Raw genomic sequence first — 23,849 nt, 5'->3', positions numbered from 1 at the left:
CCTGGGGGGCGACCCCTGACCTGGGCGCCCCAGCCCCTCAGCCCTGCGCCCCTCTGGACTGCCCGCGTCATGACGGAGGGCAGCAGGGTGAAGGGGCGCCCGGGGCCGCTCAGGCCAGACCCATCCTCCCTGCCCGGCAGCAGGCGCCTCCCAAGAGCTGGGGACCAGGAGCTGCCCTGCGACTGGGGTGCCCGGTCCTGCCCGCTGGCGTGAGGCACAGGGGCCGGAGCTCGGAGCTGGCGGGGTTCCCACCGTGTCCCTGCGAGGGGCCCCTGGAGGCAGGGGAAGCCCCGGGGGACCGAGCCTCCTGCCTGCACCGGGTCCCGGCCTCCCGGGTGAGGGTGGACATGGGCACAGGTGGCCGGCGTGGCGCCCAGCCTCCCAGGGGCATCTCAGACGGAGGCCTCACGCCAGCTCGGGGCCAGCAGCCGGGGTGACGCTACCACCGCTGCCGTGTCACGCCCCATGCAGGGGCCTCCGGGCGCGAGAACCTCCCGCGCTGACTGGGAGGCAAGGGGCTGGGCGGGAGGGCCTCGGGGAGCCCCGTGTGGGGCAGAGGAGCCTCAGGACCGAGCCGCCCGCAACACTCCGTCCGCAGCCCTGGAGTCACGGCCCCAACCCATAGGCAGCAAAGGGGCAGGGGACACGCGGCAGCCCCGGCCCAGTGTCCACCCAGCGTCCACCTCCAGCCTGGGGCCAACGCCTGGAGCTGACGGCGCCGCGAGCCCAGGGGACCCCAGGGCGGCCTCCGCAGCACCGCGTGTCCCAGGAGACTCTGGGCGGCAGGTGGACGCCCCGCGGCCCCTGAGCGCAGGCCCCTTGGACCCCTGCGCCTCCGGCACGTCGCAGGCACAAGGCGCCGATGCTTCGAGGGCTTGAAGAGACGCGGAGACGCGTGGTACCGAGCAGGAGCAGCCCCTGGGGGATCTCCCCAAGACTTCGCAGCATCAGGACACGACGTCTGGAGGCCTTGCGGGGGCTCGTGTCCCCCTGCCTGGAAGGGCTTCGCCCTGGGAGGTCGGGTGGCTGCGGTGAGGGCGGAGGGACCACGTGACCCAGCAGTGGCCCAGCCGCAACCCCACCCCGGGGCCAGACGCTCAGCACACGGCAGGTCGCCCGGAGCTGCCCCGGCAGGAGGGGGCACCCGCAAGACTTGGAGGGAGACCCAGGGGCCCTGGGTTTGTGACCTTTGGCCAGACCAGACTTGGTGGCCCCGGGGCGGGGGGCCTGGCCGAGCTGCAAGAGACAGGAGGCCGTTCGGGGAGCAGGGAGTCTCCCAGAACCCGACCCGAGGTGCACGTGGAGTGTGCGTCCGGGGGCTTCGCAGAGACAGCACAGAACGTGCGGGGACAGGTGTCGAGAGCACAGAGAAGTCCCGCCGCTAAGGACTCTGTCCCTGGTTGTCCCCAGGCCGGGGCAGTGGCGCCAAAGAGGCCGCGGCCCTCCCGAGCATCCAGGATGTGGAGGGGCACCGAGGGCGCGGGACAGGGACCCCAAGAAAGAACGGCAGCTTCACTGCTTCAATTGGGGTAAAGTTCACGTCCAGTTAGCGCCTCGGGGCGAGCAACCCAGGGGCAGGTGCGGCCTTAATGCGGGCGCCCCCGTATGTGCTCCCAGCACCTGCTCCTGGCCCCAGAGACGCCACCCTTGCCCACCCACCCCCCTCACGTCCCTCCCACTCACTCCCACCCCAGACCCTCTCACCCCCAACCCACCCCATCCCACCCCTCTGACCCCCTCCCGGGCCCTGGCTGCCCCCAGGCTGCCGCCCGCAGAGGCACCTGCCCGCTCTGGATGCACGCACAGGCCCAGGCACCGAGGGTCCACAGGACAGGGTGGGGGGGCCCTACAGGGGGATGTGGGGTGGGCACACCCTGTCCCCGCCCCCCTCACACGCCAGGGGCACCTCGGGGGAACCGCCCTCGGGGGCCGTGATGCTCCTGCTCCCCCCCAGCTGTAAGGGGCCAGTAGCCGGGGGAAGCTCTGCGCCCTTGTCTCCAGGCGTCCACTAACCAGGGGAGCCAGGCGCTGGTGACGGGACCTCAGGCCTTTCCACAGACCCACCATCCGGGGCCGGCGTCGTCTCTGGGGTCTTGGTGATGAGGACGGAACGTGAGGGACACTGTGGGCCAGCACGGGGCGGGCATCCGCGTCCCTGTCTCTGTGTCTCTGCCCACCTATGTCTCTCCGTCTCTGTCTCTGTGTCTGACTGTAGGTAAATGCCGCCGCTTGGTGGGAAGCCGCGGGCTGGTGACGCGCCACGGCCGGGGCTCGGGTGAGTCTGCAGGCCGGGAGGGCCGGCCTCAGAGCCCCAGCGCCCTCGGGGTGCGGGGTGTTTCCAAGTGAGTGTTTGCCGCGAAGCACCCAGCAAGCCCGTGCTGAGCGGCCACCGAGGACCAGCAGGGACACTCCTGGACCCGCCCGGGGGCCAAGGCCGGGTGGCGTCTTGCACGCGCTGGCCATTCCTGCGTCTCCTTTGATGACGTCTCCACTCAAGGGTTTGTCCACTTTACTGGGTTCTGTGCTGCGTCACGGGGCGGCAGGGGCTCCTGTACGCCGCATGCGAGTCCCTGACAGACGCGCGGCTGGCGAGTGCGCCTTCCAGGCTGTCGCTTGTCTTTGCCTCTTTCAATGATGCCTTTTTAGGTCCATTTGACTGGTTCTTCATTTGCTTGTCCTTTGCGTGTCCCTCTAAGGAATCCCTGCCTGAGCCGAGCTCAGGAAGTCCTACTCCTCTGCTTTAAGAGTTTTTTAATTTCCGTTTGTTCATTTAGGTCTTTGACTCATTTTGATCCAGTTCTCGTTTCCATGCAAGTTCCTCTTCTTGCACGTGGACGTCCAGCGGTCGTGGCCTCAGGTCCTCTCCCCCCTTGGAATGCTTCTGTGCCTCTGCCCGAGGTGTGAGGGCTGATGTCCGGCCCCCGCTCGCGGCTCCGATCCACATGTCCGTCCTCACGCCAGAGCCACAGGCCGTGATGGCCGGTGCGTGGGACTAGCTCGAAGCGGGCCGTGGGAGCCTCACACTCTTCTTTTCCCAGCCTGGCTGCTCTGGTCCGTTCGCTCCGTATGGGGGGACGGCTTTGCCGGTGTCCGAAGAGTCCTTGTTCTTTTACTTCTGGGGTCCGTGTTCTGCCCGGAGCAGACTCTCCACCCCAAACCTTGCTTTCGGGGTCTGTGCGTCTGCAGCTCTGACGCCCGCAGCCTGGCCCCGTGGGGGCGGAGTGGCCACCAGAAATGGGGTTTCCTCTGCTCGTGCCGGGGTCAGGCCTTCCTTGGCCATCGGGGCCGTGAGGTCCTCTCGCAAAGGCGCTCGGCAGCTGCTGGCAGTGCAGCGTCTAGGTGAGTGCCCGCGGGACAGCGGGACGGCCCAGAGGGCACGCGGGGGCGGCCGAGTGTGCAGCTCGCTCAACCAGGTGGGTCTTAATTTTCTTTTTTAAACAGCCTGATAACAAATTACGGGAGCTCGCAGCGCCCCTGCCTTTTGCCGTCCACCCTGGGGCGAGAATGGCCGGCAGCTCTGGTCTGGGGACAGACCCCGTGACCCCCCTGCCCCCCAGCCTCGGGCCAGGCGCAGTTTGTCCCGGGCCTCAGAGCCGTCCACAGCGGATGCTTGCGCCCTGGCCGCGGGCGGGGACCTGGGCCACCAGCCCCAGTTCAGAGAAGCCCGTGAGCGTGGCCTCGCCAAGCCGCGGAAGGAAGGGCAGCCCCACGGACAGCGCGGCCGCCGACCCCGGAGCCCCCCGCCCGCCCCGGGTCCGGGCTGGCCTCCCCGCGAATCCAGGCTGAGTCAGCGGGAGTATCGTCTCCCCCGAGATGCCCACAGCCAGGAGAGGCCCTCCCCGATCGGCTGGTTCAGAGGGTTCCACGCGGTGGGCGGTTCACCCGGGAGCCTCCCGCCTCGGGCCGCCGCAGAGCAGCTGAGCAGCACGTCGAGCCGGAGGCCGTTCCTCCTTCCAGAACCGACATGTCTGTGAGCGTTGGTTCTGTTTCAATCGCCCGAGAAATTGTTTTCCTATTGACGTTTGTCCCCGGGGATGCTGACGTGTCACCAAGCACTCAAGAGCCCGGCGCCGCCTGGGTTTCAGATCTCGTGTTCCCCTTGCGCACGTGGTTTTCTCCAGATGCTCGTTCCTCCCAAAGTACTTTTTTTTTTTTTAATTTTTTTTTAATTTTTTATTTATTTATGATAGTCACAGAGAGAGAGAGAGGCAGAGACACAGGCTCCATGCACCGGGAGCCTGATGTGGGATTCGATCCCGGGTCTCCAGGATCGCGCCCTGGGCCAAAGGCAGGCGCCAAACCGCTGCGCCACCCAGGGATCCCCTCCCAAAGTACTTTTAAGGGAGGTTTCTAAAGAATCGTTTTTGCCTTGGAGCAAACACGAAGGAACCTCCCGTTAAAACGCGCCGATGCAACACACGTGTTGGGTCACGCTGACAATTCTCCGTGGCTAATGGAGTTGAACAGCCTAGACGTAGGGACCGTTTTTGACAACTGGGCCTGCGCGACTTGTGCGTGAAAGTAGCCGTGGCAACCAGACATCTTCCAGTGCGGGCGGCGGGGGCGAGGGTGAGGACACGCTCAGCCCTACAGAGGCCGGGCTGACACGCGTGCACCTGCTCCGACGCACATGCCCCCAGAGTCCACGTCCCCGGACCTCGCAGAGGAGTCCCGAGGCCCCCACCTGACACCCCGGGGCTGCCCCGTCCCAGGGACGGCCCCACGAGGCCCTGACCACGCGGCTCCAGGACGCCAGCCACCTCCCCCCCGGCGTTTGGACTGCGAGGGCATCCAGGGCGCGGGGTCACCCGCCCTCCCCGCTGACCCACGCAGGGGCTGCCCCAGGGAAGACAGGACCCTGGCCCCGGGTGCCTGGCAGGGTGGGGGGCTCCGAGCATCCTCACGCCCACTGCAGCCCACATTCCTCGGGCAGTGACGGGGCTGGCAGGGTGGCCGGCCCCCGGGAGGAGCCCCATCGAGGATGCAGGACGCCCCCCGTGTCCCTTCACCGCCTGCCCTTATGGCCGGAGGACAGGCCCCAAGGCCACACGTAGGGCTGGACACCTGGTTTTCAAGGTCCGGTACAAGTTGGACACGTAGGGTCCTTGTTGAAAAAGTGCCGAGAATTTCGGGACAGCAACAGCAGAGTGTGGGGTCCTTGTGGGCGGGGCTGCATCAGCCCAGGTCACAGCCCCACGACCCTGCCCCCCAGGGCCCCCAAGCAGGACAGGGCACCATCAGGCCTGTCTCCGCACCAACCTGTGTTCAGGGCCCCGCAGCTGCGCCTCCAGGTGACGACCGCTCCTGTCCTTGGTGTCACAGAGGGGGTCAGACTAGGGTCAGCGGGGGTCACAGCATGGGTCAGAGTGGGGGTCAGATTGGGGTCACAGCGGGGGTCAGAACAGGGTCACAGCAGGGGTCAGAGTGGGGTCACAGCAGGGTCACAGAAGGGGTCAGAGTGGGGTCAGCAGGGTCACAGCAGGTCAAAGTGGGGTCACAGCAGGGTCACAGAGGGGTTCAGAGTGGGTCAGCGGGGTCACAGCAGGAGACAGAGTGGGGTCACAGCGGGGTCACAGCAGGGTCACAGCGGGGGTCAGAGTGGTGTCAGACCGCGGTGCCGAGGACTCAGCCTGGGAGGACGGCATCTGGTTTCGGCTCCTCCACTCCCCGCCCCCCCAAGACTGGCACAGGCAGACTCCACCCTCTGTGCTGCTCTGGCCGGGGGGTGGAGGGGGACCCCTTTCCTCCGTGAACAGAAGTGACCCGTGGCATCTGCCCCCCCTTCCCAGCGGCTGTGTTTTAGCCCAAAAGAGATGATGATTCTGTGAGAGACGCGACGTCACGGCTGCCGGGCACTAGGGGCCCCCGCGCATCGAAATGAAGCTGTTGCCTCCACAAACCGTCGTGTTTGCAGGGAAAGTGCCAGGCTGAGCATCCGAGAAGGAAGTTTTAAGGATTATATAGGATACGGATGTTTAAAAGGCTACACACAGTTTTGTTTTGTAGAGAAAACATCATTTTAAGAAACACGTTAATGTTTAAAATACATGCGGATGAGGGAGGAGGATCCTTTACCCGAAGTGAGAGCTCAGAACGCAGCGTTTCATAAAACCTAATACATGTTTAATGAATCTCGTCCCAAGTAAATGCAGTTCTGGAGTATTTTTAGGGAAACCCTTCATGATGAACTTTCCATTTCGGTCAGCACGTAACGTTTAAAGTCACAGTGAGTCAGGACACCCGGGGGGCTCAGGGGTTGAGCATCTGCCTTCGGCTCGGGGTGTGATCCCGGGGTCCCGGGATCGAGTCCCGCGTCAGGATCCCTGCAGGGAGCCTGCTTCTCCCTCTGCCTGTGTCCCTGTCTCTCTCTGTGTGTCTCTCATGAATAAATAAATGTTTTAAAAAATAAAAATTAAAAAATATAAAATCATAGTGAGCCTAAACCCCGATGCTCCATCATATACTTCAATCCGCGTGGCCCGCTCCCAGGTTGGGACAGTAAGTAGAAAACACTTGGGAGCGTTTTCTTTCTCTAAGAAAAATAAAATTTCAGGTCCAAAATAAACTCTAAATAAATAGTGAAGTCGTTGAACGAGACAATTATGGCAGAAATACTGAACCCGAACCTCGGGAGGCAGGAGCGCCCCCAGGCGTCCTCGTGTTTCTGAGCTGAGGGAAGGCCTTCCGGCTCCCTGGTTGTCGTGAGGACCTAGGACGCGGGTTCCCCCCCCCCCCAGGGTCTGCACGAACAGGCTCAGCCAAGGCGCCCCTGACAGAAGGACCCCCGGGACTAGGCCTGGCGCGCCGCCGAGAGCCAGCGAGCGCCCACGTGTGGCCGTGCCCGCGTCACCACCCTCCCCCGTCCACGGGCGGGTCACAGAAGCCCTGTGGGGCGGATGCCAAGGTCGTCTTGCTGTCTTGTCGGACGTCCTTCCTGTCCTCCGGGGTGACGGGTGCCGGAGCCGGGCCGCCTGACGAAGGGCCTCCCGGTGCGTCCCAGCTGATTGGGCCCCGGATTTGAGGCCTCCGTGTGCCGGGCGCTCCGTGACCCCCGCAGGCGGCCTTGGCCGGAGGGAGCGGGGAAAGGCCTTCCCGACGCGGGTGCGCAAGGGGGCCCAGGAACCCTGCCCGGGGGCGGTGAGCCGAGCCCCAGCTCCGCGCACCTGCCAGCGGGGGATCGCGCCGGCCTCGGGTGCAAAAGTAAGGCCTGAAAGCCTGGATCTCGGGGTTCGGGCTCTGAGGACTCCGCCGCCCGCTCCAGGCCCCCCGGACCACCCGCTCTCCCGCGGCCCGGAGCCCGAGAGGAGGGTGACGAAGCTCGGTCCCTGCGCCCCTGCGCTGCGGCTCAGCTCTCAGAGCCCAGGTAACGGCCCCTCTGCGGCAGGTGACGCTGGCCCCCAGCAGGGGTCCCCGGGGCCCTCGCGCTCCCGCCCACGCAGCCACGCTGCCGAGCCCTCGCCCCTGTGCCCTGGGCTGCGGGTCCCCGGGCCGAAGGGTCTCCCGCGTGTGAACGCCCGACACCTGTGCGTGTGGCCACCTCCGGAAGACGGTCTTTCACAGACACCAGCTGAAGACCTCGACAGGTGACCGCCCCGGGTGGTCCAGATGGACCCACGTCCACTGGCAAGGGTCCTGACACGGGACGGGAGGGGAGAGATGGGGTCACGCAGGGAGGTCGGGGAAAGTCGCTCCGACCCCCAGAGCCTGCGGGGGGCGCAGCCCTGCCGACACCTCGATTTCGGGCCGCGGGCCCCGTGTACGGCCATCTGCTAGGACCACCCCAGGGAGCCCACGCAAGAAGCTGTGACCTGTGGCCCCGGAGCCTGGAGCCGAGCCAGGCCCAAAGCCCGCCTGCCGAGCCCCTCCGGGGCCAGCTGACCCTCCCGCCAGGGAGGAGGGGGTGCGGGGAGGGGCTGCTCCTGCCCCCCTGCCCTCCTGCCGGGTCCAAGGAGAAGCTGTTGCCCTGCCCGCCCGCCCGCGCCCCTCTGACCCTAGGGCGGCCACCCCCACCTCCGGCCCATCAGGAGGCCCCAGCTGGCCCGGGAATGAAGCCAGGACGGCGCAGGGACCTGGGGACCCACGTGGCTCCTCTCACGGGGACGCGCAGCGCCGCTTCCCTCACAGGCCCATGCTCTGGTCTCTGGGTGCGGCCGCGGACGGGAGCTTCCAAGTGTCCCTGCGGGACGGAGCCCGGGGGACAGGTCACAGGGGACTCAGTGCTCCCAGCCGGGATTGCAGGGGGCGGGGGGAGCAGAGGCAGCCAGGGGCCCGGGGGTTGGTCCTGGGGGCGGGCTGGGGGGCAGCGCAGACGCCAGAACCCCGTTTCCTTCCTGGACAGGCCAGCTGACAGCACCGGCCTCTGGCCCACCCCATTTCCTCCTGGACCCGCTGACCAGCCCCCCACCCCCCTGCTCGGGCCCTGGGTCCTGGTGATCTGGGGAGACGTGGGGGAGGGAGCCGGGCGGGGCGCAGCAGTGTCCCCCCACCCCGCAGGTCGTTTCGTCTCCACCGACCGCGCTGGGCCCTGGCTCGCGGGGTCATCAGGAATTCTGTGCACACCTCGGCCCTGAATAATGAATCTAACCGTCCCGGGTGATGGATTTTTTTAATGAGCCATTTGCATATTGTGATTAATCAGTCGTCCCCGGGGCTGGAGCTGCAGGAGCCGCGTGGTCGTGTCCTTGGCACACCACTGGGGTCAAGGAAGCAAAGACGTCCGTGGCTGCTGGACTGAGGCCTTGGGGACGTGGTGGACACGCGTAGACGCCAGCCGGGCTTCCAGCGGGGCCTCCAGCCCTGCCTCTGGACGTCCCTGCCATGGGGACCGACGTCCTCTGCAGACGCCGGGTCCTCTGAGGCCCTCACGGCCCCAGGCCTCCACTGGCCTCCAGACCCTCGGGCCAGCTGCCGCCCGGCACCTCCTGAGACGCGGGACCCCGAGACGGACGGGGCTGCAGGTGCTACGCTCAGCGGGGTCCCTCCCTGGCCCGCGGCAGCCTGGGGCCACATCCACCCTCAAGGCTGTGACACTGTATGGCTGCCCGTGCCCCTGCCCCTGCCCCCTGTCCCTGCCCCTTGCCCCTGCCCCCTCCCCCTGCCTGTGCCCCCTGCTCCTGCCCCCAACCCTGCCCCCTGCCCCCTAACCCTGCCCGTGCCCCATGCCCGTGCCAGCGGCCAGGCTGCTCCGAGGCTGGGGGCACACCGCCCCCCTGACCCAGCTCAGACGCGTAGGGATGACGCGCCTCGCCGGGACTCCTCAGCCCTTTGTAGTGAGCAACACAGATTTTCCTGCCTTGGGATGTTCTCCGATTTACTCACGAGACATTTCTGCCTCCGCGGGCACCTGGGGCAGCGGGTCCTGCCCTCACCCTGACACGGCCCGAGGTTGGGCCCCCGGACTCCTGGAGCGACCCCAAGCAGCCACTGCTCTGCTGGTCCTCGGTGCTGCCGTCGTGAGCATGACACCCGGACGCCAGGGTGCAGGGCGCCCCCGTCACTGCCCGTCCCCGCCACAGCCGCCCCCCCGTGGCTCCAGGTCGCCTGCCTGTGACCTCGCCCTCCTGTTGGACCCTGGCTCACGGGGGCCAACGTGTCCCGGTGGACACCCCAGAGACTCAGACCCCAGACAGGCAGATGCAACAAGCAAGAGGGTTTATTGGACGTTTGCGCAAACGGGCCCCCGCCTCCGAGGTGGCAGAGCCCCGACTGGCAATTACAGGCATCTTTTAAAGGCAAAAAACCGCGGGAGTCGCATAGCATTCGGGTTATGACGTGATTGACTTCTTTGAAGGTCAACACGACCACATTCAGGGACTTTTCCAGTCAGGGCGAGGGGGGGATAGTTTTCTTATCTCGGAAAAACAGAATGTTTTTGTTGCTTGAATTCATGGGAGGCGCCTGGATGGGCTGCCTCAGGGTTAGGCCTGGGCCCACTCACGGGGGCGGGGGTGTGGGGTTTCTTCACTCCCAGCCGGGCGCCGGGCCCACGAGCAGCAGCTGCCCTCACTGCACGCGGGAGGGGCCACCGGGCGCCCACGACCCGGAGTGTCTGGGCCACTCCGAGGAACGCGTCTCAGGTAAAAACTCAGAGAAAGGGGATCCCCGGGGGGCTCAGCAGTTTGGCGCCTGCCGTTGGCTCAGGGCCTGATCCTGGAGTCCCGGAATCGAGTCCCGCGTCGGGCTCCCTGCGTGGAGCCTGCTTCTCCCTCTGCCTGTGTCTCTGCCTCTCTCTGTCTCTGTCTCTCTCTCTCATAAGTAAATAAATCTTTTTTAAAAAATAAATAAAATAAATAAAAACTCAGAGAAAGAAAACCCCCAGGACAAAGTGGCCGTCACCCAGCCTCGAGTGGGACGTATTTTCTGAAAAGATGCGTCGCGGCCCCGTGGTCTGCCCGGCTCGGCTCCGGACGCATCTGCCGTCCCCACCACATGCCGCCCGCAGCCCTGCCCCCCGCGGACCCAGCGGAAGCGCTTCCAGGACCACGGCCCCTTTCCCCTTTGGGGCCTCGTCTCGGTGCTGCCCATGGCAGGGTGTGGGTCGGGGACTCACGGGGGTGCCTCTGGCACAGCGTCCTCCCTTCGGGGAGGGGTTAGGGTTAGGGTTGGGGTTGGGGTTAGGGTGGGAGTTAGGGTTAGCCCCACCCCCGCTGCAGCGATGCCCTGGCTGAGCCAGCCATGGCCTTGAAGGAACCTCGGGGACAGATGCGCTCCCGCCCCCGCCTGCCACCGTCCTCTGGGGCAGCTGACCGAGGGGGAGGTGACGCGGGGCTGGCGCTGCAGGCACAGGGCCCCGTCCCCTCCTGGCCCTGCGGAGCTGCCGCTGAGCCCGAGCTCCCCCCACGTGCCACCGGCTCCCTGGCCGTCCGGGCCGCTTGCTAACGCGGGGGCACGTGGTGGCGGCGCTGGACACGGCACACAGGTGCACCTGGGGCAGCGCGATGGCCGCTGGCCTGGCCCCCAGTGAGGCTCTCCCTGCCGCGCAGCCCGGGGCCCTGGCGGAGGGGACGCTGCCTCACCCGATCGCCCCTGCGCCTCGTCGCGCGCCCACGGGAGGGGCCCTCAGACCCCTGAAAGCCGCCGGTGGAATCTGCTAGTGACTGCGCTGAGTACGGCTGCCGTCCACGCAGCCGGGCCGCGGGGTCCTGCAGGGGCTGCGGCCGCCGTCCCCTCTGGCTGCCCACCCGCCGCGCGTGCCCGCCCCGCCACAGGTGTAGTCCCGTCACAGACACACGTAGCCCTTTCTCTTTTTTTTGGCTTTGCTCTTTTAATGAGAAGAGAGCATCTTCAAATGAAAACTGCTTTAGCAAATCAAGTACAAATCAAGGGAAAAAACTTGAAATTAATTTCTTAAAGTCTTCGTATTGCAGCTCAGCACCAGGACTAATGGAATTTGCAGCAACGCAGTTGGATCACGGATGAGTGCGGCGTCCGAGAGCGGGCGGGAAGGAGCCACGGGGAGCCACGGCTCGGGGACCAGGTCGGAAGTGGCACCTGAGGACACAGGTCACCCAGAGCCAGACAGTTCGTGTGTCGGCACAGGGCTGCCTTCGTCCTTGGGAGGTCAGTCCAGAGGGGTGAGCAGAGCTCTGTGGGCAGCACGGAGCCGTCCTTGGGGAGACGCGGTTCATCCCCTGGGAGACCCCTGCAGGAGCCCCCAGGCTCTCCACCCGACCCCCAGGTATCCCCCTCCAGGTGACCCCCAGGTGACTCTCCAGGTGACCCCCAGGTGTCTCCCTCCAGGTGACCTCCCAGGTGACCCACAGGTGACCCCCAGGTATCCCCTTCCAGGTGACCCCCAGGTAACCCACAAGTGACTCTCCAAGTGATCCCCAGTTATCCCCCTCCAGGCCACCTCCAAGCTCCCCCTCCAGGTAACCTCCCAAGTGACCCCCATCTATCCCCCCAAGTGACCTCCATCTATCCCTCCAGGTGACCCCCATGTATCCCCCTCCAGGTGACCCCCAGGTGACTCTCAGGTGACCCCTATGTATCCCCCCAGGTGACACCCAGGCGTCCCCCTCCAGGAGCACAGTTCTCTGCAGCCCGTCTGACTCCTGTTCTCCCGCCTGGGCTCCTGCGGGCCTCGAGCTTCCCGCCCTGCGGACGCTGCGCGCCCCCCCCAGGCAGCCCAGGCACCAGGCCCGACCCCAGCTGTACGAGGCCCGCAGGGACCCAGTGTGTCCGGCTCTGCCGTGGCCACTCGCCCCCCCACCGTCACCAGACGCCCGGCCCCTGGGTCCTGGGCAGCTTCTCTGGATTTGTGCCCCGACCTCTCCCACAGGCGTCAGTGTGTTGCTCACCTGTGTGTGTGTGAAAATACTGTAGAGAGACTGTGACGCAGATGCTGACATTTGGGGAGCCCGGGGGCTCGGGGGGTGATGCATGTGCCCTCGGCTCAGGTCGCCATCCAGGACCCCGGGATCGAGTCCCGCGTCGGGCTCCCTGCATGGAGCCTGCTTCTCCCTCCGCCTGGGTCTCTGCCTCTCTCTGTGTCTCTCATGAGTAAGTAAATAAAATCTTTAGAAAAAAGAAGAACATTGACAAGTGCTGACGGAGCTGCTCACCAGCGTGTTGTGACGTCGGGCCGTGGGCCTCGAGCCCCCAGGCCGGCCGCCGCCCGCTGCCCCGGCTCCCTGACTGCTCTGCGGGGCTCCCAGGCCCCCGCGCCCCCGGCTCTGTCCTCAGTTTTGTCATTTTAAGGAAACGACGAAGAGGCCGCTGGGTGAGGACAACGCACTGCCGGTGGCTCGGAGCCGCGTTTCCTGCCCGACCCCGTAGGTGACCCCACAGCCACAGCCCCGGGCCCCCTGAGTGTCCTGACCCCGCACACCCCAACAGCCGGGCTCCGGAAGCAGGGGGTGGGGGGGCCGTCAGGCAGGCGGGCAACGGGCTGTCACAGCCATGGGGTCAGCTCGGGTGGGGACAGCGGGCTGGGGACAGATGCACGCCCACTGGGCTCCCCCCACAGACGCTGCCCGCCCTGACCGGCCTGCCCACGGCCGACTCCTGCCGCACCCACGCCTCGGAGGACCTGTGTCGGAGCCGCTGCAGCCCTGCCCGTGGGGCTCGCCGCACAGGACCCGACGGCACAGCCGGCAGCGTCCCCACAGAAGCCAGTGTCCCGTCCCCGGGCCGGAGGGACCCCCACCGCCTGTGCCCAGGGCAGGGCCGCCCTCAGGATCGGGCTCCACGCAGGGGGCACGGGGGGGACTGCCTCAGGCCGCGACCTCCAGGGAACCTTCAGGCCCCACCCGCTCGGCCCGTTGACCCCCGAGCCGCCAAGTGACCGGCTGCCTAGGAGCCTCCGCCGTGACGGAGCCGGAAACCCACACAAACCGGGTTCGTAAGGTCAGTGTCGGTCCCGACCCGGACCTGCTGAACCGGAACTTGTGGCCGAGGCCCCGCGCCGCGGCATCTACACCAAGCGGCCGCCCAGGTCTGACCCCGGGACTCAGCGCTGCTGGCCACCCGCCCCAGCCTGCGGAGTCTGTCCCCTTCTCTGTCCCTGACACAGGTGCCCACGTCTGCGCCCGCCATCTGTCCGTCCCTGCGGGCTGCTGCGGGCACCGCTTCCCGCGGAACAAGGCCATCGCGGACACGCGGGACTGCGGCCAGGACGGCTGTCACCCGAGAAACAGGCAAACATGCAGGCGACGCAGAGGCGAGGGCCACGGGCACCGCCCCTGGGGGCAGAGGGGCGGGGTCTGGGGTCACGGTCCCACGTTGGGGGAGCCGGGGCGGGGGGAGCCGGGGCGGGGGGACCCGGCACACTTGCTTCCGGGGCGCAGCTCTGCCAGGCGTCAGGGTCACGGGTGGGGGGGGAGGCCGGCCCTCCACGCGGGGCCCTCCAGGGGCGTGGCGCCTTGAGGTGGGGGGGCCCCGCCCCAGGAAGCATCTCAGAACCGTGTCCAGCAGAGGCCTCAGGAGGACGACCGGGGCCAGCTTCCCCCAGGAAGCCACACGGGGCCCCTCCGGGGGTCACGCCGGGTCCTGACCTCCCGGGACCTGAGGAGGGGGCACAGGCCAAGTCCACACGTGCTCCTCGCCGGCCGTCAGGAGTGGGGTCCCCGCCCCGCGTGATCTGGGTCACAGCAGAGACCGTCACCACTTCCCACAGGCTGGGGCTCGCCAGGGCTGGACAGGGCGGGGGCTGGAGTGACAAGGACGGGCGGGGGCGCAGGGGTGGAGGGACCAGCCCTGACGGGGGGGGTATGGGGGGAGCAGTCCTGACGCTGGGAGGAGCAGCCACCGCGACCCTCTAGGTCCAGGGTGCGACCTGCACACACCTGCCCACGGCCCCGTCTGGGATCACCTTGGAGCTGCACCTGTGCCGTCCCGCTCATGGACTGTCCGGCAGGATGGGGGGGCACCCACGCCCCAATCATCACACATGACCCCGTGACACACGTGCCCACAGCAGCACCGCGGGCCTGACGCTGCCCCAGGTCGGGGTGACCAACGCCTGCCCGACCTGCAGGTGAATCGCTCATGTATCCGGGTCATTCCCAGGTCAGCGACCTGGGTTACAGGGCAACACGGCGGGGACTCAGCACAGGGACGTGACCCATGACCGCACCCCATGGCTCTGCCCTACCTAACCGCGGGGGCACGGGATGGGGGGGTGACGGGGGTCAGAGGAGACTGCACCCTCCACCCACACCCTCCACCCGCACCCTCTACCGCCTGAGACCTCCACAGACGTTTGCTGACCCGAAATCGAGGAATGGAAATGCCTGTGACGTCCCCCGTGGACGTACTTGGTGGTTTAACTGTGTGCCCAAGGGCACCTCCACCACCCGGAGCAGAGCGCGGACCCGCCGCCGGGGGTGGTCGAGCGGCTGTGGGTGCGGTGGGAGCGGAGGCCCCGGGCACAGGCAGGGCGGGCTGAGGGACGAGTGGCCCCGGGGCGCACCTGGAGGAAGGGTCCCCTGCCCGCGTCCCGGTGCCTCCGAGGCCCTGCCCTGTCCCTGCGGCGTCCCCCCAGCACGCCCGCCCGCTCCCCACCCGCTGCCGCCATCTCTCCCCACAGGCGGCTGCCGGTCATCCCTCAAGCGCTGCCCGAGGCCGCCTCCTCCGGGAGGCCCCGCAGCTTGCTCGTCCTGCAGGTAGTTGGCCGGCCCTGGACTCGGGCTCGAGGCTGCTCCGCGGCCCAGGGGTGGCCGTTTCCTCCGGGGTCTGCGAGCTCTGCAGACCACGTGGGGGACCTCCCATCTCTCGGGCGGCCTGCCCTCCACGCGGGTGCACCCCGCCAGGAGGGACGCATCACCACAGAAACCACGTACCGGGAACCGGGCGCGGGCTGCCAAGAAACATCGCGCGAGACCCCTTGTCGCCGAGAGCACGCAGCTTGGCGGTGGCCTGGGCGGAGGGACACGGGCCAGTGAGCACGGGTTGGGCAGACGCCGGGGACAGACGCACGGGCCCCCGGGAGCCGCCCAGACACGCACCGACCTCAGCTCGGCCCGAGCAGATGTCCCTGAGAGACCCGAGCCCGGGCCCCCAGGGTCCCCGAGGCCGCTGTGACCCCGGGCAGCCACCCAGGAGTGGGTGGTCAGCACGAGGGCGGCTTCTCCGACGGGCCTTCCAGCTGCTCCCGGGCGCCTCGGGCTCCAGGCTCTTCCCCCAGGGTCAGCAGGTCCGGGCAGCCTTCCCGCCCGCTACCCACCCCAGGCCTCTGTCGCCCCGTCTCCCTGTCCCTCTGTCCCTCTGTCCCTCTGTCCCTCTCTCTCTCGTGACCAGTGGGGCCTTTGCCTCTGAGTGTCCGGGGCAGTCTGGTCACCGCAGGGGAGGGGAGAGGATGGAGGCGCCATGGAGGCCTGAGGGGGGAGCGTGGGCGGCGTGCGGGGGAGCCGGGAAGGGGGCAGCGGGCGTGGAGCTGGGAGAGGCGGCCGGCAGGAACGTGGTCTCTGAGGGAATTCAAGTCACCCCCAAGCAGGCATGTGCGGGTTTGGCCTGGGGGCTCGGGCTCTGACAAGGCCCCGTGGGAGGAGAGGCTGGACCCGGAGTGAGCGGCGGGTGGAGGACGAGTGGGAGGACGGCCCGGCCACCGCCCGAGGAGCCGTTGACCTGGAAGCAGGCCTCCCCCTCCCCGCGTCCAGGCACAGGCCGGTTCCTGCCCCCCCCCCCCCGGAGGACGCCTCCCGAGGCGGGACGTCCAGGTGCAGAGGGCTCGGGACCCGGCCGGAGGCCCTTCTGGAGAGGCCGCTGACCCGAGCGCTTGTGGGGGAGGGAGGAGCTCGCCGGGGCCCGGGTCTCCGACCCAGAGTCCCGGGGCGCCTGCGCTCCTCTCCGGGACCGGTTCAGGGACAGCGGAGGCGCCGCTGGGCCGCCCCCGACAGGAAGGCCGCAGGCAGCGGGGCCCAGGCCGAGCGCCCGAGGGCGGGGAGCAGCCGCCAGCACCCCAGACCCCAGACGCGGACGAGCCACGCGGAGTCGGGGGCCCTGGAGGCTCCTCACGGCGTCGCAGGCCAGTGTCACATCCACACACGCTCGTTATGCCTCATCGAGAGCTTGCGAGCCGTGGCCCCTCGTTCACAGAATTAGAACATCGGGCTTTCCAAATTCATCTCCCATTTAGCATCCTCTTTCCAGACGGCATCTGGGTTGTCCCCGACTTTTCCAGGCGAGGAATAGCCAGGGGCCGGCCACCGGCCTGGGGGTACTCCAGACACAGGGTGGTCTTGGCCTCTGGACCCTCCTCCCACCAGCCCCCCAGCCCGGCTGCACACGGCTGGGGTCAGAGGAGGGGCCCCGCTCGCACCCACGCCCCGCGGGGCATAGCCAGCCACCCCGGGGGTCACCCGGGAGCCCCCGGTCAGGAGACGTAGCATCTGGACGGGGGCCGGCCTCTCCCAGGCACCAGGCACCTCGTCCGGCCGTACAGCAGCCACCTGGGCGGCGACCTGGCGCTCCGGGCCGTGGGGAGGTGCCTGCGCGCCCGTCGGTGCCGCGGACCCTTCAGGGTGGACACGGACGGAGGGCTCTGGAAGTCGTCCTGCAACCCCGCCTGATGGATCCGGCTGTGTCCAAACTGCATTTGGAGAAAATGCTTCATCGCGAATCTCTTAGTAACCAGGATTACGGCGGCTTGTTATATCGCGTTTCAGAGGCGACAGGACTACAGCGGAGCCCGGCGGGATTCCACGCAGGAGACGGGGGCTCCCTGGGAAGCTGCGCCCTCACCCCCAGGGACATGGCCGGGGCCTGTGTGGTCAGCCCTGGGGGTCCCGGCCTCTGCCTGCTGGGAGCCCCAGGCCCCTCACGCTCCGCCCCTGCGGGAGGCGCCCCCCCACCCCAGCCCAGGGAGCTGGGCCTCCCACCTGGCGGCCGGGCCGACACCTGCCCACGCCAGCCCCCACAGTCCGCTCCCCAGCCCGCATGCACGGCCGGGCGTCTCGCTCCCTGCACTGGGCCGACCCCCTGAGCAGGGGCGAAGGCTGCGGGCCGCCCCACAGACAGCGTCCCCCGCCTGCCCGCCCGGGAGCAGGGATGCCCCACGGGCCGCCCTCGGGGTCTCAGCTCTGCGGAGGCCGGGCAGGGGCGAGGTTCCAGCCCTCCGGATGCGTGGGGCTGGGTGGGGCAGGCACAGGGGTGAGGACGGGAGAGGCCAGTGCGGCCCGTGAGCCCCACCCGCGGATGGCAGGGGGGACACCCGGGTCTGCAGACAGAGGTGAGTGCAGGGCAGAGGGGAGCTGGGACCCGTGTTCCCCAGGCCTCCCGCCGCGGCCACGCTCCCCCCACCTACCGCTCCCCTGCAGTCTCCTCGGTCCCTCCTTCACCTGCGCCTCCGTGGGGAGAAGCTGCGGGACATGCGGGCGTCCTGGTCAAGTATTTAATGAGGATCTTAGCTTGCGTAGACGAGCACGCCGACCGGGAGAGAAGGACCCGAAGTCGGGGGGGGGCGGTGCAGGGGGGCAGCTCCACCTGCAGCAGAGCCAGTGCCTGCCCGGATGACAGGTGCACCGGGGGCGTGGGCGCGGGGCCGTGAGCAGGGCCTTGGCTCTGTGGCCCGGGACCCTGCAACGCGCTTCCCTCCAAAGCCCAGTTCCGGGGGGCCGCCCGCGCCCCGTCCTCACGGCCGCCCTGCACACGGCCGTCGTCCCTGTGTCACCAGAGACCCCGTGGGGCGCCCGCCGCAGCTTCCTTAGGACCCGATTTGGGTAAACGCACGCTCATGCTCACGAATTCCTCCTCGGGATCCACCAGCTTTGCCCCCGACGTTTCTACTTATCACAATGTTTGCCTTTTCCTTATCCCTTGATTTTTTTTTTTTTTTTTTTTACTTTGTCATAAATTTTAGTTACCTTTTCCTCTCCTGCTTTGTGACCTGGGCAAACAGTGGGACAAACCAAAGCACAAGCAAGGAGTTAACTGAAAACACCTGGACGTCGCCACATAAAAACGTCATGTTGTTTTTTTATTGTTTAAGTCAATTTTATTGGGGTTTTTCTCTACATGGTCAAGCAAGTCATAGTGGAAGTATGGATGCAAAAGAATAAGGTGACAACAGTCCCCGTCCTGCGCGGCTGTGGGCTCCCGTCCCGAGGCCGCGGGGTCCGCGTGGACCACCCCCGGCACATGCACCGGTGCCCACGCTGTCGCCCACCCGGAGGTGACCCCAACCAGCCCCTGCTCTTAGGCGTCCAGCACGTTCCCACCCACTGCTGTTCCAGCAGCTCAAAACGGGACTAAATGGCTGAGAAACAGAAATTAAAGATGCTTTTATGCCCAAGGATATTTTCCAAGGAGAGGGACAGCTGCTCCAGGACGTCGGGCGCCGTGGGACCGTCCTGCGTGTGTGGAATATGGAAGCCAGCCACTTGGGAGTATTAATTTTCAGACAAATCAGGTTCTAAGAGAATCGCCGGGTGGAGACAGACTTGCTCCTGACCACTTCCAATCTGGTAACATTGCCTTGGCTCACGTGCGGAAGCCTTGGCGGGCAGCATCGGGGCAGCGGCCACGTTGGCGGAGCAGGTGGGCAGGACACGCGGGCAGGGGCACCAAGAGCCTGGAGCTGGGTTGAGGGCTCCGGGCGGGTCACCAGCAGGGAGATCACGGACTGTCTGGGCTGCAGCCTCACAGGTGCAGGGCAGGGAGGTGCCGCGTGAACCTCGGGGACAGCAGGGCTGGTGAGCGTGCCCGGGGGGCGTGAGTGCCACCTGCCTCCCCACATGGAGCTCCTGGGAGCAGGACCCCGAGCTGGGGCGCAGGCAGGGAGCATCCAGCCTCCACCCAGCCCCACGACGGCCGCCCCGTCCAGCAGGCCCAACGCCTCCAGGGAACATCAGCTTTCGGTCCACTGTTGGCGTCTGGTCCTGGTGTAAAACCATCGGGCCGGTGGCAGGCGCAGCGGTTCCACCAAGAGACGGTCGCATGGAGGCCCCGGTCACGAGAGCAGCGTCTGGACGACTCACGCGACTTCCGGGTCTGGAGGGAACATGTGCCCCCCGCCCCACAAAGCCCGCGCCGGGCCTGCAATCCCCCCCCCCCACCACCACCACCACCACCACCACCGCAGACAAGGGGGGAAGAGGAGCCACGTGCACCACAGGTGACGCCCCACCGCAGGGTCCACGGGCTGCTGCCTGTGACGGGGCCAGGCCTCCTCTCCGCCCGGGGTCTGGGCTCGGAGTCTCCGGGTCTCCAGCTCCGGGGTCCCGCCCGCGGCCTCTGCTGTGTGCTGCACCCTGGGCTCGGACGGCCTATAGGGCCCGACGCCGTGTGGAGCGCCCGGCCTCCCCATGCGTGCCCGGGACCGTCATGTGCACGTCTGCACAGCCCGGGGGCCTCGGGGTCACAGGGCAGCTGCGGTCACGGCCGCCGAGAACCTGCACCGAGCAGATCGCGGGCCGGTCTGGGCCTCGACAGGGTCGCCGGTCGCCGCAAGCAGTGTGCTCGGTTCCCAAGGGAGCCCTGGCATGTCCTCCGACGGGCCGGCCGACGGACGTGCGTTCCCACCGCGCGGTGCCCACCATGGCACAGGCTGCAGCACGGCCGTGGGGCGTACAGGGGTCAGCAGAGCCAGGAGGAGGCCCCCGAGGACGATGACCGGCCTCGGGCGGCAGCCCTGACCCAGGAGCCAGAGCCAAGCCCTGGCACACCTACAGTCCGGCGCCGCGGAGGGCTGCTCTCTCCCCGACACCCACCATGACTCCCCAGTGCCTCGGAACCAGCGACAATTCCTCACACACCCGCCCTCCCCACCTGGTCCCGAATAGCATCCCAGCTGTTCCTCCTCCGTAGGCGAACCTCCTCCAGGCGGAGCGGCGCCCGCAGGCCCCCAGTGCATCCCCCCCCACGCCCCCTCCGCGAGTCCGGCCCACCTGGAGCCCTGCGGCCCGCAGACCCCTCATCCCAGCGCGTCGGCTCCAGGACGCACCCCTGAAGGACACTCCCAGGGGCCAGAAGACGAGGAAGAAGAAAAAATGTGATTTCAAAGGAGAAAGGACTAATCATGCACCAGTGACCGGGGACCTCAGCACCCCGCCTGCCCCCCGTGCCTGCGGGGGGCCATCAGGATGCACCGGAGGAATGGCCATCGGCCCCCAGGTGCTCAGTCACCGAGGGCCACCCACCTGTGTCCCGGGGAGCCCGAGGTGGGCCTGCCCCCGGCCCCCGACCCCGAGCCCAGACGCACGAGGGCGCAGACCCCGCAGGACACCTCCCACAGCAGAAACCGCCCAGGCTCGTTCCGGCAGGGCCTGAACACTCTGCTCCCCGCCAACCACGGACGGTCACCGGGAAGTCGTGCAAAATGCCCCGTGGCCTCCCCGCGGCCTCCCCGCCCCACGGCTTGGACGCCGCCTGGGTGCCCCTGGGGCCCGACACGTGTGTTTGGTCTCAAACTAGGCTTCACTTCAGGGCAGAATGAATCTGTTGCTGCAAATCTTTGTTAGAAACGCTCGGCACAAACTCAAACTGACGCCTGGGGGTGGGGGCTGGTTGCCACGGCAACGGGAGAGCTGGTTTTAATTCCGCTCTGTGAGGCTTGGATGCTAAGTGTGCGGTGAGACAGGCTGCACGCGCCCGCGTCCTGCCCCCCGCCCCCACCGGCCAGGCTCCCGGGGCTTCTGTTTCGGGCCCAGGGCCCGGGCAGCGCAGGAAAGCGCACACCTGCCAGGGGCTCCAAGGCCATCTGGGCGCGGGTGGGGGCTGGGCACTCGCAAGGGACGGAGGACAGCGGGCACCCGAGCTCCCTGAGCCCCGCCGTGCCACTCCGTCCTCATGACATCCCCAGGCCGCGTCACTCAGGCCGACCTCGAGGCCCACCAGCCTCCCCTGAACCGTTTCCTCTTCTCCCCAAACGCCTGCAGGTCCCGGCGTTTGGGGAGAAGGCAGCAGGTGCAGAGAAACCCCGACCCCTGAGCATGTGGCCTGGGCGTGGGGACCCAGGGCTCTAGGACCCTGGCTGTTCAGCAGGGACGAGCAGCAGGGCGGGCCCGGCCCCCACCCCCCACCCCACCCCGGCAGGCAGGCCCCACACAGGCAGAGCAGCCCGTCCAGCCGCCCCGCGCGGAACCCACCAGCCGCCCACCTCCGCGTCGGAAACAGGCTCCCCCAGACGGAAAAAACCTCCCTCGGTTGAACGAACAGCTCAGGCGTGAGATAGGTCAGAGCTGGACGTGCCGAGGTCGGCGTGGCCTCCCCGTGGACAGCGCGGACCCACGTCGGCCGTGGGAGCCCTTCACGCGGAGGCCTGAGCCCGGACCGTGTGGCCTTCCCGGGAGACGGCAGGTGTGCCGGCCGAGTCCCCGGGGCTGCCCGTGTCCAGGGGTCACTCGCTTGTCGAGGAGACGAGGCTGCTGCCCTGGGAGGGACGACAGGTGCGTGACAACCGTCTCCCACACCAGCCCCATGCTCCCAAAACCAGGGCACCCGCAGCCCAGGGTGAAGGGCCAGGGACTCACCGCCAGGGTCACCCTGAGGCTCTGGGTGCAACGCGGGGGGCCGGCGCCTGTGACATCCACAGTCACACCCAGTGGGGCCCCGGCTTCTCCACGCCCAGGACGCTGTCACCTTGGAGGGAAGGTCTGAGGCTCTCGGCGGCGGATGGTCACACCGAGCACTGGACCCGCTATCCCTGGCCCCCCGGGCAGCATGGCAGTGGGGGCACCCACTGCTGGTGCCTCGGTTTCCCCATCTCACAGGCGCGTGACGTGCAGACCCGCTGGCCCCCGCCCCCACCTGCCGCAGACGCCCCTTGGGGGCAGCCCCCAGGCCGGGGCACCCGGCAGCCCGCAGGTGGGCTGGCAGGGCGGCTGTGAGGGGCAGGGCACCTGCCAGAGGCCTCCGTCGTGCCCCCCCACCCTGATGAGGGCCTGCCCAGCAATTCCAAAGGGACACCCCCACCTTCACCAGGTTAACACTGGGATTCTGGGCGCGCCCCCCCCCCCGCATCCAGGCCACAAAGGTCCGGGTGCACGTGCCTCCCCGGGGCCCCAAGGGCCAGGGTGGGGGCTTCTGCGGGGCCTCCAGGGCTGGCTGGCCCCACCCTCTGCCTCCCAATGCATCTTTGTAACTTCTCCCAGAAGCCACCTCTTCGGGATGCAGGAGGCCCCGGTCCCGGCCCTACAACCCCTGCTCCGAGGCCAGGGCATAGCACAGGCCGTGTGGGGTCAGCACACGGGGTTCCGCACAGAGCAGGGGGCCGCGGCGACCCGCAAACCCCCTCCTCTGTGGCCTTCCCACCCCCCCCAGGCGTCTGTCCTCCCATCGTCTCTGGGCTGGGAGCCCCCAGAGGTGGTGAGGAGTTGACCTGTGTTCCTGTGGGCAGTCGGCGTGGAGGGACCTGCGGGCGGTTGGGGGATGGGGCGATCAGGGGCTACAGGGTGGTCAGGGGCTGGGGGGTCAGGGGCTGCGGGGTCAGGGGCTGGGGGTCATCAGGGGCTGCAGGTGGTCAAGGGCTGGTGGTCTAGGGCTGGAGGCCGTCAGGAGCTGGGGGTGCTCAGGGACTGGGGGTTGTCAGGGGCTGTGGGCCTTCCCGCCCTCCTCTTGCCCCCACTCACACAGAAGCACCAACCCGGGCCCTCGACCCCTTGAGCTCTGGGGGTGCAACCCCGGGGCAGCAGGGTGGGTCGGGGCCTGAGGGGCGCCCACGCTGACACTCGATCTCTGGGCGACCGGAAAATCCGTGCAGCCCTCGGGTTTCACGTCCCTGGTCGGGAGCCCGGGCTCCTCACAGTGACCCGACCCCCAGGAGCCGAGGACGCAGCCCCTCAGGCAGGGCCCCCTGAAGGCTTCACCCTGAAGGATGTCCCCCCAGCGTCGGGGCCCAGGCGTCCTGAACCCAGTGACTCTCCAAGCAGGCCCAGTGTCACGACCTTCCCGCCCAGAGGGGACAGCGGGGGTCTCCCCAGGGCCCCCACCGCAGCTGCCTGGGGCTCGGGGCTGGAACCCCGGGACCACCTCGCCTGCCCGGGTTCCCGTCCCCGGGGCTCACGCCTGCCCTCAGCCCCGTCGCCCTCCCGGCACCCGGCCTGTCGCGGGGCTGGGGGCCGGGACCCCGGGCTGGGGCAGGGGGTCGCCGGCCCTCGGGGGGACAGACCCTAGGTGGGCTCACCTCCTGCGGACAGTGTGAGCTGGAGGCTACTCTAACACAAGGCCCGTGAGAATTCCTCTGAAATCAATTTTCTTGCTCACGTGTCCGTTCCTGAGCCTCAACAGACACAGATTTCCTGCAAAAAATAAAATAGAATAAAACCACCCAGTCCCCCCGCCTCCCTTCGGGGGATGTCTAACGGAGTCGTCTGGTTCTGTAGGGAGCCAAGGCGACAGCGGCCGGTTGTCCCTTTAAATCGGCTCCGCAGTGTGGCGGGCGGCGCGGGAAGAACCACTGCGGGCGCGGGGAG

General features: G+C 67.7%; 1 protein-coding gene across 1 annotated transcript; it reads left to right on the top strand.

The window, feature by feature from the left end:
• Nucleotides 1-4,630: 4,630 nt before the first annotated feature.
• On the top strand, nt 4,631-10,878 carry LOC121484904 (basic proline-rich protein-like). Its single transcript, XM_041744701.1, has 6 exons — nt 4,631-4,868; nt 6,738-6,989; nt 7,058-7,363; nt 8,892-9,031; nt 9,971-10,076; nt 10,742-10,878. The coding sequence occupies exons 1-6, from the start codon at nt 4,631-4,633 to the stop codon at nt 10,876-10,878; spliced, it is 1,179 nt and encodes a 392-aa protein (XP_041600635.1).
• Nucleotides 10,879-23,849: the final 12,971 nt, after the last annotated feature.

Source organism: Vulpes lagopus, chromosome 2 (assembly GCF_018345385.1).
Source record: "Vulpes lagopus strain Blue_001 chromosome 2, ASM1834538v1, whole genome shotgun sequence".
NCBI classification, from domain to species: domain Eukaryota; kingdom Metazoa; phylum Chordata; class Mammalia; order Carnivora; family Canidae; genus Vulpes; species Vulpes lagopus.
Note: the sequence above shows the minus strand (reverse complement) of the source record. Positions and strands in the feature narration are given on the sequence as shown.

Excerpts from the sequence above, each read along its gene's own strand:
- LOC121484904 (XM_041744701.1), top strand. The coding sequence starts at position 4,631 with ATGCCCCCAGAGTCCACGTCCCCGGACCTCGCAGAGGAGTCCCGAGGC. Across the intron at positions 6,990-7,057 it reads GCCTGACGAAGGGCCTCCCG|GCGGCCTTGGCCGGAGGGAG; the intron begins GTGCGTCCCAGC and ends TGACCCCCGCAG. Across the intron at positions 7,364-8,891 it reads GCTCAGCTCTCAGAGCCCAG|ACCCTCGGGCCAGCTGCCGC; the intron begins GTAACGGCCCCT and ends ACTGGCCTCCAG.